General features: G+C 41.4%; 1 protein-coding gene across 1 annotated transcript in view; it reads right to left on the bottom strand.

Moving 5' to 3' along the window:
* The window catches only part of LRP1B (LDL receptor related protein 1B), a 2,110,020-nt gene that overhangs the window by 91,032 nt on the left and 2,001,629 nt on the right, over window positions 1-17,359 (bottom strand). Inside the window, exons 83-84 of the mRNA XM_077447755.1 lie at window positions 16,382-16,546; window positions 5,758-5,919 (exon numbers count right to left, since the gene is read on the bottom strand). Of these exons, the coding sequence (XP_077303881.1) occupies window positions 5,758-5,919; window positions 16,382-16,546 (327 nt within the window). The remainder of the gene's footprint in view (window positions 1-5,757; window positions 5,920-16,381; window positions 16,547-17,359) is intronic.

Genomic DNA, 17,359 nt, shown 5'->3' with positions numbered 1-17,359 from the left:
CCCTTGGGGACCCCCAGATCACCAGAATCAGTGTCCCTATTGGAAGTTTTCCCCGCTATTGCTTTTCAGGGAACAACCTAAAATTTGGGTTTTTCTTTTAAACTTTCACTGATAATAACGGGGGGGGGGGGGCTAATGGGGACACAGATAGCAATAAAAACATAATAGGTGTTCTAATTCATCTCCACTCTATTCAAAGCTAACAAAAAAAAATGTTTTTCATTTAGTTATACTTTAAGGTATACTTTAAAATGTGTAGAGGTCTTCTGTTGAGAGAAATATGGAGAAGAAAAGAGCTTTAATCATGGCGTGGTTCTACCATAGTAAAAATTTGGAAGTTTCAATTGTTGATTACTTTTAATACTGTAGGTTTAAGCCCCAAGGCCTTCATTTCCAGTAGTGTTTCTCTACTTAGTGAGCCATTGACCTGAAATAAACGTGCAAGTCCAGAGTGATTCCAGATCACTGATTATCTTAGCAGTGGAACAAAAACGGTTCCAGAGCTTTCACATTTAAAACAAGCCTCTTATGTGCTATGTTGTAGATGAAAGCATTAGTCAGAGAGATATGACAGAACAGAACCATATGACCTAGAAAGCAGACTCACCCAGAAACAATGTGAAGAGCTTTCTACAACCTAACTGCAGTTAATAACATAGAACTCAAATTAAATAAAACTGAATGGACTGACTCAGACCTGGACTAAGTGGTCTGACTTGAACTCAGTCACAGTGCTTCTTGGATTACATTAGTATGTTCTTTTATCTATTTCACTTGTTACCTGAATGTGCTCTTTTAATCACTTCCCGACCGGAGCATGTATGTCGGCAGAATGGCACGGGCAGGCATATTGGCTTACAGGTACGTCCAGTTTTAAATGCCGCCCTGTCATCGCGCGTGTGCCGGTCAGGACCCCCCTGAGTCCAGTCGCGGGTCCCGCGGACTCGATCGCCGCGGGCATACCCGCAATTGTCTCCCGGTGCGGCTGAACGAGGAGATGCCATTGTAAACAGCATCTCCCCGTTCCGCCTAGAAACAATTGACGCTGATCTCTGCTCCATGTGATTGGAGCAGAGATCTGTGTTCACTAAAACAAAGCCTAGCCCCGCACAGTTAGTAACATGCCCCTAGGAACACTTAACCCCTACACTGCCACCCACTGGTTAACCCCTTCACTGCCAGTGTCATTTACACAAGAATCAGTGCATTTGTATAGCAATGATTGCTGTATAAATGACAATGGTCCCAAAAATGTGTCAAAAATGTCCGATGTGTCCGCCATAATGTCACAGTCACAATAAAAATTGCTGATCGCCGCCATTACTGGTAAAAAAAAGAATTATTAATAAAAATGCCATAAAACTATCCCCTATTTTGTAAACGCTATAACTTTTGCGCAAACCAATCAATAATCGCTTATTGCAATTTTTTTTTACCAAAAATATGTAGAAGAATAGGCATCGGCCTAAACTGAGGGATTTTTTTTTCAGAGATTTTTGGGGGATATTTATTATAACAAAAAGTAAAAAAGAATGCATTTTTTTTTTCAAAATTGTCGCTCTTTTTGTTTATAGTGCAAAAAATTAAAACCGCAGGGGTGATCAAATACCACCAAAAGAAAGCTCTATTTGTGGGAAAAAAAGGACGTACATTTTGTTTGGGAGCCACGTCGCACGACCGCGCAATTGTCAGTTAAAGTGTCGCAGTGCCGAATCGCAAAAAGTGGTCTGGTCTTAAGCCAGCAAAATGGTCCGGTCTGAAAGTGGTTAAGAAAATCTGTGCTTTTCCCATGTGGGGTAAAGCAACAGATTTGCCTTAATACCCATGTAGCAACATATTATGACCTTTCCTTTTCTTTCCCAATGCTGTGTTTAGCCACAAAGAGTAAAGACAACACCCAGTACCTTCAGGTATGGGGGAGCATGTGACTCACTCAATGTAACATCACTGGTGCTTGTTGATTGACCCAGTCTTCTCACATGGGGGCAGGACGAAGCCACAGCCCTGTGTAAGCTCTGATCCAGTACTAATGGCTGAAAAGAGCCACAGGGGGAAAGAGGAACATTAAATTGAACCGGATGGGTTTGCCCTGCATGAAAAAGCATATTGGGGGTTATTTACGAAAGGCAAATCCACTTTACAATGCAAGTACACTTGGAAGTGCAGTCAATGTAAATCTGAGGGGTAGATCTGAAATGAGGGGAAGCTCTGCTGATTTTATCATCCAATCATGTGCAAGCTAAAATGCTGTTTTTTATTTTCCTTGTATGTCCCCCTCGGATTTACAGTGACTGCACTTCCAAGTGCACTTGTAGTGCAAAGTGGATTAAAGCGGAGGTCCACCCTAAAGTGGACCTTCCGCTCATTGGAATCCTCCCCCCCCCTCCGGCACCACAATTGGCACCTTTCAGGGGGGAGGGGGGTGCAGGTACCTGTACAGTACAGGTATCTGCACCCACTTCCGGGATAGCTCTCTGCGGAAAGGGGCGTAGATTACGCCCCTTTCCGAAAGTCCCCCGCTGCCTGCTGGGAAACACACAGATCCCAGAGGCAGCGGGTCCATCCTTATTGCGCAGCGAGACTCGCGCATGCGCAGTAGGGAACCCGGGAAATGAAGCCGAAAGGCTCCACTTCCTGATTCCCATACCCAAGATGGCGGCGGCAGCACCCGATAGACGATCGAGAGATCGGCTTGGGGTGACGACATAGCGGGCGCGCTGGACAGGTAAGTGTCACTATTTTAAAAGTCAGCAGCTGCAGTATTTGTAGCTGCTGGCTTTAAAAAAAAAAAAAAAAAAAAAAACACGGACTCCCGGCGGACTCCCGCTTTAAGTCCATCCAATCCTCAAATTTCAGCATTAAAGAGATTGCATTGCTATACCTAAAGGGAACCTGTAATGAAAACATAGTGTATACATAACTGCTTATTTTTCACCACCTAGTTAATCACTGATCTGGAACCAGCAGGCAACATTGACATGGTAACTGGATGTGCACACTTATTCTAGATCAGTGATTCACTAGGTAAAGAACAAAACTGGGGAGGATGATCCAAGGGCTTGCACCTTTAAAACCAATTGACAATCACAACTTTCATATTTCTATCATGAGAAATTCCTTCTATGAATTGTAGCTGCTAATATGTTGTTACTGGGTTAGTGTGTAAACTATTTCAGCACCACGGACAGCAGCAAAAGCAGGAGTCTATTATTCTCTATGTCAACACTGTCCATGGTCCTGAAATCATGTACAGTGCTACGCGATAACTCGTTATTTAACAATATTTCTTTGTTTCTTTCTGAAAACATCAAGGTATCTAATTTCAAAGCCTTGGTTCTATCAACAATGTTCCATTTGCTGGATTCTTACTTTGAGTGTCCACAAGTTTCGAATCCCACCAGACACTACAACAGTAATTAAAACACTTCCAATAGAATTCTAATACAGGCTTTTTGTTGGAGGCTAGTTTGTACAGAGCACTTTATGAGGGTTTACCATGGAAACATTGATCGTTTCTGGAGATTTTTATTTCAGAAAAGACAACAAAAAAAGTCATGAATTAGTTCAGTGTGGAATGATTAGAACTGTGAAGTTGGTAATAAGAAAAGCTGACAAAGAGCAATTAAATATCAGTGCAAAGAAGACTGAGGAAAACTAAACACGTTTTGTTAAGATAAAATTCTTATTTAAAGGAAATAAAGCTGAAATCCCCAATTTCATGTTGGGTCCTTCTCTGTAGTAAGATGGATAGGCCCTTAGGCCACTATAAAGCGATTGCAAATACCTTTCACCTTTAAACTTAAATCCATTCAGTAGAAAACAATAGTTCTAAAGCAGAACATTTGTACTTTAATTAAATGATTTCTAAACCCAATAATAAACATTTAATATATTTTAGCTTATCATTCCTAAAAAATTAAATAAAATAAATATATAAAATACAATAAAATAAACTACCATTCCTTAGATATGGTGGCTGCTTTCACACACACACACATATATATATATATATATATATATATATATATATATATATATATATATATATATATATATATATATCATTTTTAGTCTAGGACCATTTTCAGCAAGTACAGAAAATGCCTGTTGAAAATGCAGTTTTCTAGTGTCATTAACTTCTCGTAAATTGGTGTTTCCAGTGAAGGTTACTGTTAATACTAGAAAACTTTTTTGGACCATTGCGCACTTTCAGCATTGTGTAAACAGTTTGAGGAAGGATGGAAGAGTTTACCCTGAGCACAAAGCCTGCTTCATATAGACATAGTAAGATGAGTTAAGTGTGGAGCAACACAAGTGTGTTGTTGGCCCAAGGGACATCAGTCCTACGGTACACCTTTGGTATGAGTTATAAATGTATTGTGAGCCATGCCTTCTTATTCAACATCCTCATCTGGCCTCACAAATGCTTGTTTGGCTAAATGGACACATATTCCCACAGGCACAATCTTGTTGAAAGCCTTCCCGGGGGGGGGGATGGGGGGTGGAGGCAACTTCACAATAATGTGAGATAAAAATTTCTGTGCCAATGGGTAACTTTGAAAAAATATAAACATGTAACTAAAATAAAAAAGCTGCAGTTACTAGTGACCCCAAAGTTTTTATTTTATTTATTTAAGTGACCCATAGGTGTTAGTGAAAAATATAAATAGTAAATGCGCCAAGTGTAACTATCTATATATAAATATTACCTCAAATTAAATAAATTAATCTAAAAAATGATCCTTAATAAATAAACATATAATTCAACAAACAAAATCCTCATCAAAACATGTGCATAAATTATAATTAATAATTAACCATCCAATTGATATATTCAGTCTGTGTTGAAAATATATGTATCCCAATAAAGTACAAGTGCAGTCTTCCAACCAAGTGATTACATTAATTTTCACAAAATGTGTCCCAAACAGTGATGTCCAATGGTGATGTCTAGGAAGCATTGGACATCACTGTTTGGATGATGATTTTGATTGTTGAATTATTATGTATGCACATGAAAGGATAATTTGTTTAGATGAATTTACTTGATTTAAGATATTATTTTTTACTATACTATTTATAGTTATACTTAGCGTGGTTACAACTTCACAATAATGTCCATGGTTTTGGAATGGGATGTCCAACAGCTTATACACTGTAGGTATGCTAGTCAGGTGTCACGATTTTCATCAAACGCCCCCAGTCACCTGACCTGCATGGTGGTAAGTTGCTAATGCTTGAAGTGGTAAGTATGAAAGCCTGATAATCAGCCATACTTTGCTTGGTTTTATGGTATTGGTGTTATGTTCATATTTGAACAAAATTATATGTTAATTAAACAATGATTTCATCATATGCATCTAAAAGTCCTGATAATGTGGTTTGCATGTGCTACATTCTTCTGGAACCTGCCAGAAGAAGAAGATGTGCTTCTTATTGGTTAATGCAGTCACATGGCTTTCCTGACCTATGATCACTTGCCATATGATGGATACTCACTCCAGGGCTGTGTATTGTGGCATACACCAGAAACAAGGGGTATTACAGCCGCTGTGTGCAGCAGTATCCAGAGGGGGCAGATGTGGATCTACTAAGCAGGAGCCACAGCATGTATATGCTTTGAACATTTATGGCTGTCTCTAGGTATTCATGTAATGTATAGTATTTACTATAACCAACATGGTCTATAATACATCAACATACATTGATAAGAATAAACAATACAAATTCCCTTTAGGAAAAGTTCTTTTGACTTACGATATTGGCATCTGTCCCCTGTATATTCATTAAAGCAGGTACATTGGGCTTGATTGCCAGGTGATACGCTACACGCGCCTCCATTCTGACACACATTCTCGCAGACTTTTTTGCCACAGTTAGGTCCTGTAAATCCTAAAGTGCAGGTGCAAGTGGGTTTACCTGTAAAGAAAGTGATGTGTCATTATATACCATAAATCAAATAAACACAATCATGTCACCGGGAGTTTGTGAGATCTTGGACTTGTACATTTGTTTTATTTTTCCCACCCACTTAACTATTGGCTCAATTTAAAGGAAGACTCACATCAATACAGCAATACATATAATTGCTATATATCTCCTTTTGAAATGTTATGTTCTTAAAGGTAAACTAAAGATTTTAGACAATATAAACCTACTTGAAAAATCTCCTTTCATGTTATGAGTGCTGTTTACTAGCCACCTTTTTCACAACTTGCTGGATTCAGTACATGCTTTGCAGCTTTTCCTCTGCTGTTTACTGCATTGTAGGGGGAGGTGGGGCAGTTTAGAACTTCCTCCCCCATTCATGGCTTTGCACATTACTGTCAGCTCCCACTCTGCCAGTTGTGGCCTTGTATAGTAGCCTTCCTCAACCAGGATGCTGTGGCACCCCTGACAAACTCAGACAGCACCCCATGGTACTGCAGCACTCTGCGTAAGAAATTAATGATGCCCAGCAATGCCACCCATCAGTGTCCATCAATACCACCTATCAGGGCCCATCTGTGCCCATCAGTGCCCACCTATCAGTGCCCATATGTGCCACCTATCAGTGCCACCCATAAGTACCCATCAGTGCCACCTACGAGTGCCCATCAGTGCCGCTTACCAGTGCCACCTATCAGTGCCCATCAGTGCTGCCTATCAGTGCCCTTTATCAGAGCCCATCAGTGCCCCCTCATCGGTGCCCATCAGTGCTGCCTTATCAGTACCCATCAGTGCAGCCATATCAGTGCCCATCATTGAAGAAGTAAACATACTTATTCCAAAAAAAATTTAACAGAAACAAAGAAAAAAACATTTTTTTTCCAAATTTTCGTGCGACAGCGCTGAAAGCTGAAAATTGGCCTGGGCAGGAAGGTGTCCAAGTGCCTGGTATTGAAGTGGTTAATAAATGTTTACACATCCACTACATTTCTCTTTTTGTCTGTTCAAGACATTCTAGATAGGAAAATAGATTAATTCAAAGCAATCCACTCACTCCCCTTTTTAAAATTCAGATTGACTGTAGTATGCCACAAATGCTTTTTTAGCATTTCAAAGACAATCCACATTATTCTGTTGGGATATCCCTGTAACAACCTAAAACAAGATTTCTATTCACTTAATTCAACCTTTTTGTACAAATTACTCTGTGCTTGTTGTACCAAAACATCCCTCTCTATGAAATACCAGCACTGAATAGAGTAAGTATAACTTCTCTAAGCAGGGAATAATATTCCATGACCTTTTCACAATTGTATTAACAGAGGAAAAAAAAAACATTCCAAGTCTAAAATGTAATGAAAGCCTTTTAGCTGCTGCATATTTAGTTATCTGGGTCACCAGCCATTCAACTAACTGTAAAATGTAATAGACACCAATTTCTCTAGTAGAACTAGGTAAGACAGGCAGTTTCAAACCATAGACTCTTCGGCTAGATACAAGTGCAGAATACATTGAGTGTTCTGTTTGGCTTGTGATCTTATAAAAAATTGAAAATGTTTAGAAAATCTGCTACATCTGCCAGTACATGTTGCATGAATGCACATGGTCCAGCCTAAACAATTCAAACGTACCATCCTGCCAGATAAATAGATAGATAATGCTGATACCTAATCATCACAGTTATATGAGATTGTTGGACATCCCAATTCAAAACTGTGATCATTACAGTGGTACTAAACTCTGGTTTAAAAAGAATAAAATGATATTCAAGTATGTGTTCTTAACTGAAGATAGTACCTTCTATTGCTGTTAGCCCTTGTACACACGGTCGGACATTCTGACAACCAAATCCGTTGGATTTTGTCCGACGGATTTTATCCGAAACTGTTGCATACACACGGTCGGACAAAGTTGTCGGAAAATCCGATTGTACATAACGTGATGACGTTATTTTGTTACAACGGGACTACGTTCAGGCTAGTAGCCAATAGCTTTAGTCTAGTAATTTGATCTGAGCATGCGTTGCACTTTGTCCGTCGGAGTAGGCTACACATGATTGGAGTATGTCCGATCGGAGCAGTTTGTCGGAAAATATTTCCAGCAAGTTGGAAAATTTGGTCCGACGGATATTCCGACGGAAACAGTCCGATGCAGACCACACACAGTCGGAATATCCAACAAAACGGTCCGATAGGACACATTCCTACGGAATCTCCGACCGTGTGTACAAGGGCTTAGCCTTCTCCAAATTCCATTGATATTGGTGATGTGATCTGACTTTCTATTAGAGGTTGGCTATGTTCATTCTCCATGGTCCCACTGTGTGTGGGAACATAGCCATCCTCTTTTGCTTGCTCTGAGATGGACTATGGCTGTGTAGTTTGCATAGAGCAGTGTACACAACCGCAACTAACATGCACTGCCTGTTCCAAACAAATGGAAGAGAGTGGTAAAGGGAGAGGTTCAACAGCTCAGTGAGGATATTACAAGGAGGCAGAAAAAACACAATAAAAGGATACATTTCAGTGTAAACAGATTACAGTGCCATTAAGTAGTGGATATATAGGGATTTATTTTGGAAAACAAGGCCTTCCCACAAGATTTTGGAATTTGCCTGTTGGAATTTGTGCCCTTTCAGCCAAAAGAGCAATTGTAAGGTCGGGTACTAATGCAGAAGGCATGGCTCACTATTGGGTATCTAACTCATTCCAAAGATCTTTGGATAGGGTTGAGATCAGAGCTCCTTGCAGGCCACTTGAGTTCCTCCAAACCAAACTCATTTGGCCTTGTCTTTATAGACCTGGCTATGCACACAGGAGCACACAGGGGCACACAGGGGCACACAGGTGCACAATAATAGTGGCATAGAAAGGGGCGCTTCCCAAACTTCCAACAAGGTTGGAAGGGCACATCTGTCCAAAATTTCTTAGGACTGTATGCCTTATACCATTCAATGGAAGCACCATGGTCTTTTGGACAAGTAAGAGGTATCCACAAAAGTACAGCCATACTGTAAATTTTGTGTTGGGGGGGGGGGGGGGCATTCAACTATTGTGTATTAGCCCTTGTACACACAGTCGGAGATTCCGACAACCAAATCCGTCGGATTTTGTCCGACGGATCTTGTCCGAAACTGTTGCATACACACGGTCGAGCAAATCCGATCTTTCAGAACGTGATGACGTAATTTCGTTACGATGGGACTACGTTCAGGCTAGTAGCCAATAGCTTTAATGTAGGAATTTGATCTGAACATGCGTGGCACTTTGTCCGATCGGAATTCTCTACACATGATTGGAGTGTGTCCGATCGGAGCAGTTTGTCGGAAAATATTTCCGGCAAGTTGGAAAATTTGGTCTGACTGATATTCCGACGGAAACAGTCCAATGCAGACCACACACAGTCGGAATATCCGACAAAGCGCTCCGATCGGACACATTCCGACGGAATCTCCGACCGTGTGTACAAGGGCTTATTGTTACTGGGAAATGCAGCTAAGAGTGATACCTTCAGTATAACATTATTTGATGGAGACATAAATAATCACAGGGTTGTTTTACCAATGAATGAGTATGACTGTACCCATGGAAACATCCAACATTGGATGCAGCAGGAAATTACTTTTAACGGGAATAACAGTTTTTATTTAGCCTCTTGTTGCAATTTCATCGTCATGCTGCTAGCTAACTTTTCTTTGTAGCAATTATTTAACAATTTTCTTTTGTAATATTGATGATTCTAGAAATGATTAAGTTATTAAGGACCTACATAATTTAGTACAAAAAAGCACGCCCTCTCCTTTCTAGCATTCCATGAATATAAAACTCATTCCACCGACCATAATAATGCTTCTGTTCATTACTGATGAAATCTTATTAATTTGGTTTGCTCAAGAACTTTCCAACTAAATCTAAAGTTTTAATTATGTCTCTCAGATGTGTGCCTTTAATTAACTGATGACATTTTCCTGGTTCAATTATTGTAGTTCAATACAACTGTCATAAACGTATAAATTTTAATTAAAGCTGCCCCAAAGTCTAGCAGCGCAATGTCCGCCTAGGAATTTGCCAAAAGGCTTAATGGAGAGCAAACTGACAATGAGTGTCTCGCTGGTGGGATTTGTTGAGAATTTTAACATTTGGGTGGATATAATGAGTTATTAGATTGTACAGCATTTTATTAAGGTTTAGGTGGAGGCCGTTCATGCAATTTTTATAATCTTTGAGATTTTGAAAGTACCCTAGAGCATCACTTTCCAACCTGTTAGCTGAGACACACTAAACCGTTGCTTGCAGCCTGCTCAATCCACAGCATGTGCTATTTTATTTATTACAGGCATTTATATAGCACTGACAATTTACACAGAGCTTTACATATGTTTTATACATTCGCATCAGTCCCTGCTCTCAAGATGCTTACAATTTCTCAAGGTCCCTAACTCACATTCATACATATACTAGGACCAATTTAGACAGGAGCCAATTAACCTACTAGCATGTCTTTGGATTGTGGGAGGAAACCCATGCAGGTACAGGGAGAACATACAAACTCTAGGCAGGTTGGGCCATAGTTGGGATTTGAATCAATGTCCCTAGTGCTGTCAGACAGAGGTGCTAATCACATAGCCACTGTGCTGCTAGTAAAACAACTTGTCCAATCAGAATGCCGGCTTTCTCTCAAAATCATCATTAGGGATTGCAGTTGTAGGCATTTTCCTGAGCTCAGAAAAAGTCCTGCACAAAATGTTGATGCTATATAAATCCTGTATAATAATCTTGTGGTAGCCCCATTCCAGGCCGGGATGAAGCACTTATTGAACCTCTTGCACAGCGTCTACTTAAATTACAGTTGCAACTTTCAAGTGATACTAAAGTCTTATTTTGTTTTGGTTAAAAATACAAAACATACAAACATATTATACTTGCCTGCTCTGTGCAGGGATTTTTGCACATAACAATCTGGATCCTCCTTTTATCAGGTCCCTTGCCGGCACTCCTGGCACCTCTCTCTTTCCAAGTGCCCCCACAGCAAAAATCTTGCTATGGGAACACCTAAACCAAGCCATTGCACTGTGTGTCCATTCAGACACAGAGCTACGGCTCGGCCCACCCCCTCTCTCTCCTCATTGGCTCACTGACTTTGATTGACAGCAGAGGAAGCCAATGGCATCCACTGCTGTGTCTCAGCCAATCAGGAGGGAATCCGACACCCGGTGAATGTAAAACAGGGGATCATGAGAAGAAATTTGAATCCATTGCAAGATCATCTTCTGATATATTTCAGCAGCTCCGGGTTCCTCAGGATCTAGCCAGGTGTGTAATGTCATTCTTACGTTGTAGCCATGGGTAGAAGATGGGGATGGGCTGAGTACAAATTCAATTTTTTTTCTTACAGGTACATTTTACTTCTACTAATTGTAGATGATTTGTGAAGATGGATAGGGCCCAAAGAATGTAAGTGGAACTTACATTTTAATGCAAAGTCCTCTTTAGGTCTTGGTGCTAACTCTCTAGTCCTGCCTGCCTGGGCACCTGCCAAGAAGGTCATATATGGTTGTCACCAGAACTAAAGTTAAGAGGAGATCTTGTGGGTATATCTTGGGTGACAAGAGTGTAACACAGTCCTAAGTAGGAGTTTTTCCTCTTTGCAGAGGTTTTCTCTCACTTGGTGTGCCTATAGGACAGGAAGTGAAGGGGGATGTCCACACTGGGACACAGATAACAATAAAAAACACACACCTTGACCATTCCCTACTCTACTCAAAACATAAAGAAAATGCTTTGGCTAGGTATGCATTTTAATGTCATAAAGACTGTTTAAACCTGAACTCCACCGGTATCTTCAGTTTTGCACAGTTGTACAGGCTCCTCTCCTGTTCTTAAAATGCTTACTCTGAGTTCACTGCACACTGCAAGCTTCACACATGGAGGTTGACTTACCAAACCTGGAGAGTGCAAAATCTGGTTCAGCTGTACATGGTAGCCAATCAGCTTCTAACCTAAGCTTGTTCAATTAAGCTTTGATTAAATAAAAAACAATAGAAGCTGATTGGTTTCTATGCAGAGCTGCACCCAATTTTGCACTTTCCAGTTTTAGTAAATAAACCCCATTGCGTATTAGAAGCTGCAGAAGGCCAGATAGCATCTGCCTCATTTCTTAAGCCTAGTACATGCTGTGAGAAGTTTGGACAAAAAAGTCAGTATTCCGAAGGATTGTCCAGTCTTCTTATAGTGTTTACTGAACTTTCGATAGCCAATTCCGACTGCAGATGAAAACAATCTGAAGAAACAAGCTTGAAAAAATTTCTGTCAGTCGTCAAAAATAATGATTTTTGTACAATGTATACAGTATCCAAGCAGGGAAAAATTGCCTGTGAAAGACCATGCATGGTTGAAAAGAAACTATGACCCAGAAGAAGATGCAAGTAAAATATTTAGCTTATTGAATTAGCTGCAGGAGGTCCAGCATCATCTAGTTCTTTCCTCTCCAGGCTGATTGTCCATGCCCAGCAACTTTGATCTCATGGGCTTTAAATTATGTTAATAATGAGAGGCTCAGCATCTAAAGCCGCGTACACACGTAGCCGTCTGTCTGACGTACTTAGTCTGGCGGACGTCCGCCAAACTGTCCGTCGGAATTTGCCCAAAAAGAAGAAGAAGAACGGAAGGCGGCAGCGGCGACAGAAGACCGGGCCACCACCTGTAAAAGAGCTATAAGAAGGCGTGGTGGCCCGGCAGAAGAACCGAAGAGGGGGACAAGACCCCCGAAGTCGGGAGAAGAGGCCGGCGGCGAGGAAGAAAGCCGGACTCCTCCGCTAGCAAAAGAGCTACAAGAAGATAGTGGAGGAGTCCGGCGAGAAGACCCCCGAAGACGGAAGACCCCCGGAGCTGTGCAATAAAGTATTTTATCTCATGTGTTGTGGTTTTTTTGTACTTTTATTTTACAGGTGAATGGGTAGGGGTACATTGTACCCCATACTCATTCACATAGGGTGGGGGGCCGGTATCCGGGGGCCCCCTTATTAAAGGGGGCTCCCAGATTCCGATAAGCCCCCCGCCCGCAGACCCCGACAACCAACGGCCAGGGTTGTCGGGAAGAGGCCCTTGTCCTCATCAACATGGGGACAAGGTGCTTTGGGGTGGGGGGCCGCGCGGCCCCCCACTTCCCCAAGGAACCCCCCATGTTGAGGGCACGCGGCCTGGTATAGCTAAGGGGGGGGGGCGCTCGCTCGCCCCCCTTTCCTGGCCGGCCGGGTAGCGTGCTCGGACAAGGGTCCGTTGTGGACTTGGGGGGGATCCCCACGCCGATTTTTTTCGGTGTTGGGGTTCCCCTTTAAGTCCATACCAGGCGGCGGGGCCAGCGACGTCTCCTTCGCGGGCCCTGCCTACCTGGAGACCCGCTCAAAATGAGCGGACTTTTCTCCGGGCGGGAAAAGTCTGCTCATTTCAAAAGTACGGCGGACTGGCATACACACGGCTGGATTGTCCGCCGAAATGCGAGTACGGCGTGCAGTTTGTTGTGCAAACCGAAATTCTAAGTCCGCCGTACTGTCGGGTCAAAAAAGTATGCCGGAGGCTACACACGGGGGGATTGTTTGGCGGACTTGAGTTTGCCGGACTTTTCCACCGGATTGTTTGATCGTGTGTACGCGGCATTAGAGGCATCTAGGGTAGTCTGCAATGCATGGAAATGAAGCCTGCCCAGGAACTCCCAATCCTTCACAATGACATCTTCTCATCAAAGCATCTTGATAATGCATAAACCCTTCCAAAACCCAACCTACTGCTTGCATCATGGTTGGGGGCTCTTGAGAGGAGTGCTGAGGCAGGGAGCTGTGATGTTTTCAGGAAGGTCTGTACTGCACCCTACCACCCCTACTACCAGTCATGATTTGACTGGATTGCATAGAGAAGCCAAGAGGCTCAGTGATGACAGTGTGTGTGTGTGTGTGCGTGTGTGTGTGTGTGTGTGGGCAAATTATAAACAGATTTAGCTTCAGCTTTAACAATATACAGCTGGTATACATAGCCATCTACATGAGGTTTACCATAGAACTACAACATGAGCCACATCCAAGCACCAGATGCAACATCCATGTTCTCAGCAAGACAGCAGTCGGCAATGCCTGCATTTCCCTAGACCACATGTATATTCTCCTATTACTGATTAATCACTTGCAAATTGTGGCTGACATGTTTATAATCTTGTTCACCTTCAGGCTCTTTAAATTCCGGTGCCAGAGGCATTTGTAAACATAATTATTCACTTTCACAAACACAAATTGATTTTCATTACTGCCATTGAGTAGCCTGTCCTTTTTATCAATCACGATGCAGGATGTGTAAATGTTTAATTTAGAGATGTAGAAATAATTTTGATGGTAAACAGATTATCTAGTGACAGTTGTCACAATTGGAAGCGTGTATGTACAATGTATTCCAGTTACAGTGGTGGGTATACTTTATTTCTGAAAGTGCCAAATTTTCATTCTATTTGAATTTTTTTTCATTTTTAATTTTTAATTTTTTTAAGGATAAGAGAGGAGAAAATTACAATTTATTTCCAAAATGTCTGCCTTTGGGTTGACACTTTTTGAAAATACATGTATTTGTATACTTTTCTGAAATTAGTTTTCATGATCTGAAGGTTGTTTTGATGAATTTTGTAGATATATTTCTAAACAGAGTCTTAATTCTTTTTTTATGTTAAAACACAGGAAATTAAACAGTGCATATCTCCACCTGTTAACCGGCCTGTAACACACTTCCCATCCTAGGGTGACAATGCTCATAGTTACATAGTTAGTAAGGTTGAATAAAGACACCAGTCCATCCTGAGTGAGTGTCTACAATTGTTCCTATCCCTGTACATCCCTACCCTCAAGGAGCCCACAATCCAAGGTCCCCATTCATATACTAGGGCCAATTTTGGACAGAAGCCAATTAACCTACCTGCATGTCTTTGGGGTGTGGGAGGAAACCGTAGTACCCGGAGGAAACCCACGCAGGCACAGGGAGAACATGCAAACTCCAGGCAGGTAGTGTCATGGTTGGGATTTGAACCAGTGACCCTTCTTACTGCTAGGTGAGAGTGCTAACCACTATACCAATGTGCTGCCTCACTCAGTGTACTGTATTTATGGAGGAGCAGGGTTATCACCCTGCTGCTGCTTGCTTCTGATCTAGACAGCAGAACACCTCACCCTCTTCTCACCTTCAGAACAAACCCAAAAAAACTCATCCTCTCCTCATCTATATAAGGGGAGATGTTTTATAGTCCATGAGAAGAGCTGGGAGAGCTTAGTAAACACCTTAACATAGCACTTTGTCGGTGCGCACCTTGTAAGGACTTTTCTTCCATCACCATCCGTCAACATTCAACCTAGGTATTTTTCTATTTAGGCTCCTATCACTGCATCTTGAATTTACGGAGTCAATTGCTCCCCCATATATGAAAGTACCAGGTATGTAATGGGGCTACACTGGGTTAATGGAGTGGTGGGGGAGGAAGGGCATGCCTGATGAAGGGGTCGTGCATGGCTCCAAAACATTGCAATCTGCTGTAATGATGTGATCGCTGAATAAAGCTTAGGACTCGCTCTGGAGATCTTTGGTGTGCTGGTGACATTCTTTTGCTCTGAATGACAAGATAAGTCTCACCAGCTGAGAGGTTGAGCTTTACTTAAATCTGGCACATTTCCCAGAATGGTTTCCAATAATTTACCTGCAAACGGACACCTTTTTCTAAGATCTATACCTTCTTAGACAATGGCAGCTTCAAATCCAGAGCGCCCAACAAAATGATTATTTATGCTTCCTCGCAGATGTCAAGTCATTCTTTCATGCCTTGACAAGGAATTTCAGGGTCCTCAAGCACCCATACAATAAAACACATGACATATCACTCGCTCCACCAAACAGTCTTGAATCCCATGGACCATGAAGCACGGCTGGTAGAATTAATAATGCATTATTCATGATGCGGCATCGATGTCTGTTTGTGATTCATACGTCTGTCATAATTTGTCACTGGCTTGTTGCGCGACTCTGGAAAAACTCTGCACCACCTGTTATCGAACTCTCTCAAAAGTAATTCCCACTCTGCTTGCATCTGGAGGCTGGGATACGACCGCAGATTGTTGGATTATGCACAAAGCTTCGCAGGCATTAGACAAATCTATTTTTAACATTTCTATTTTCATCCCAGTTAAAAAAAAGGGGATGGGGGGGGGGGGGGTATTTTAACATTATGTCAAGTTTTTAATTTATCTGAAACGTTTGTTCCATATGGTTGGTCGAGGGGAAAAATGCAATTATTATTAACTAGGATTAATGATTAGCGGAAACTTGGATTAATAATTAGAAGGGAAATCAGGACGCACATTGGAAGACAACAAGTAAACAGGATAGTGCAAGGTTTATGGAGATTGTCGTGTTTAATTACAAATATTTACCCAAAGCAGAAGCAGTACATGTCCCTCCGTTCAAGCAGTAATTAGTGCAGTGGTTCATCTCACATCTTTCTCCGGAGAAACTGGGCCAGCAGTGGCATCTTAGAGCGCCCTTCTCATTTATTATACATCTGCCGCCGTTTTCACAAGTCAGTTTGCATAAGTCATCTGCGGCGTGACAAAGAAAGAATGGCGTCAAGCTTTAAAAAAAATTCTAAGAGAAAACCGCAGTTCAGTTAAAATTTGTTTTAAATATATACAACAAAAGTTGAGTTTTTCACACCCCCGGGAATGCTATCATCCTTTCAAATCAATGTATAAAAAAATATATGTGGACTGGGATTTTACAGGCTCCCAGACTGTTAATTCATAATAATTACATTTTTATTTTCCCATATTATAACACATTTATTTAAAAAAATGACATGAACACATATTAACCACTTCCAGACTGGTTTACATACATATACTGCGGCAGGTTGGCAGCCCTGCGCGAACCACAATGAAGGTACATTAGCTCCTTTAACCTCCCTGGCAGTATGATTAGTTCTGGTTTTAGGTGCTGAAAGTGGTACAATTATTTTGCATGGAAATTTGGTGTTTTATATTGTAGTCCTGTAATTCTTAGGAATAACTCTCTTAAATCTGTTCAAACCAGAATCTAGCAGACATCCCGGGTATGATAAAGTTTATAATATAATAAAGAATAATAAAAAGTATTCAATAATTTAATCAAATCCTAAAACACTGAAAAAGGGACACTTTCTGGTTGCTATGGACAATCTCCAAATTCCAGGCAGAAAAAAAACAGTATTTATAATATAAAAGTGCATGCAGGGCACTGCACAGACCACTAGGGACAAAGGGAGTGTGTCATTTTTTAATACAGTACTGTAATCTGTAAGATTACAGTACTGTGTGTGTTTTGTGTCTTTTTACTTTTTTGAATTTGGCGCCGATCTTCGCTCCCGTGCGCCGTAA

The sequence above is a fragment of the Lithobates pipiens genome, unplaced genomic scaffold, assembly GCF_037356315.1.
Source record: "Lithobates pipiens isolate NorthernLeopardFrog02 unplaced genomic scaffold, aLitPip1_a1.2 Scaffold_22, whole genome shotgun sequence".
NCBI lineage: Eukaryota > Metazoa > Chordata > Amphibia > Anura > Ranidae > Lithobates > Lithobates pipiens.
The sequence above is the reverse complement of the archived record's forward strand: the minus strand, read 5'-3'. Positions and strand labels throughout refer to the sequence as shown.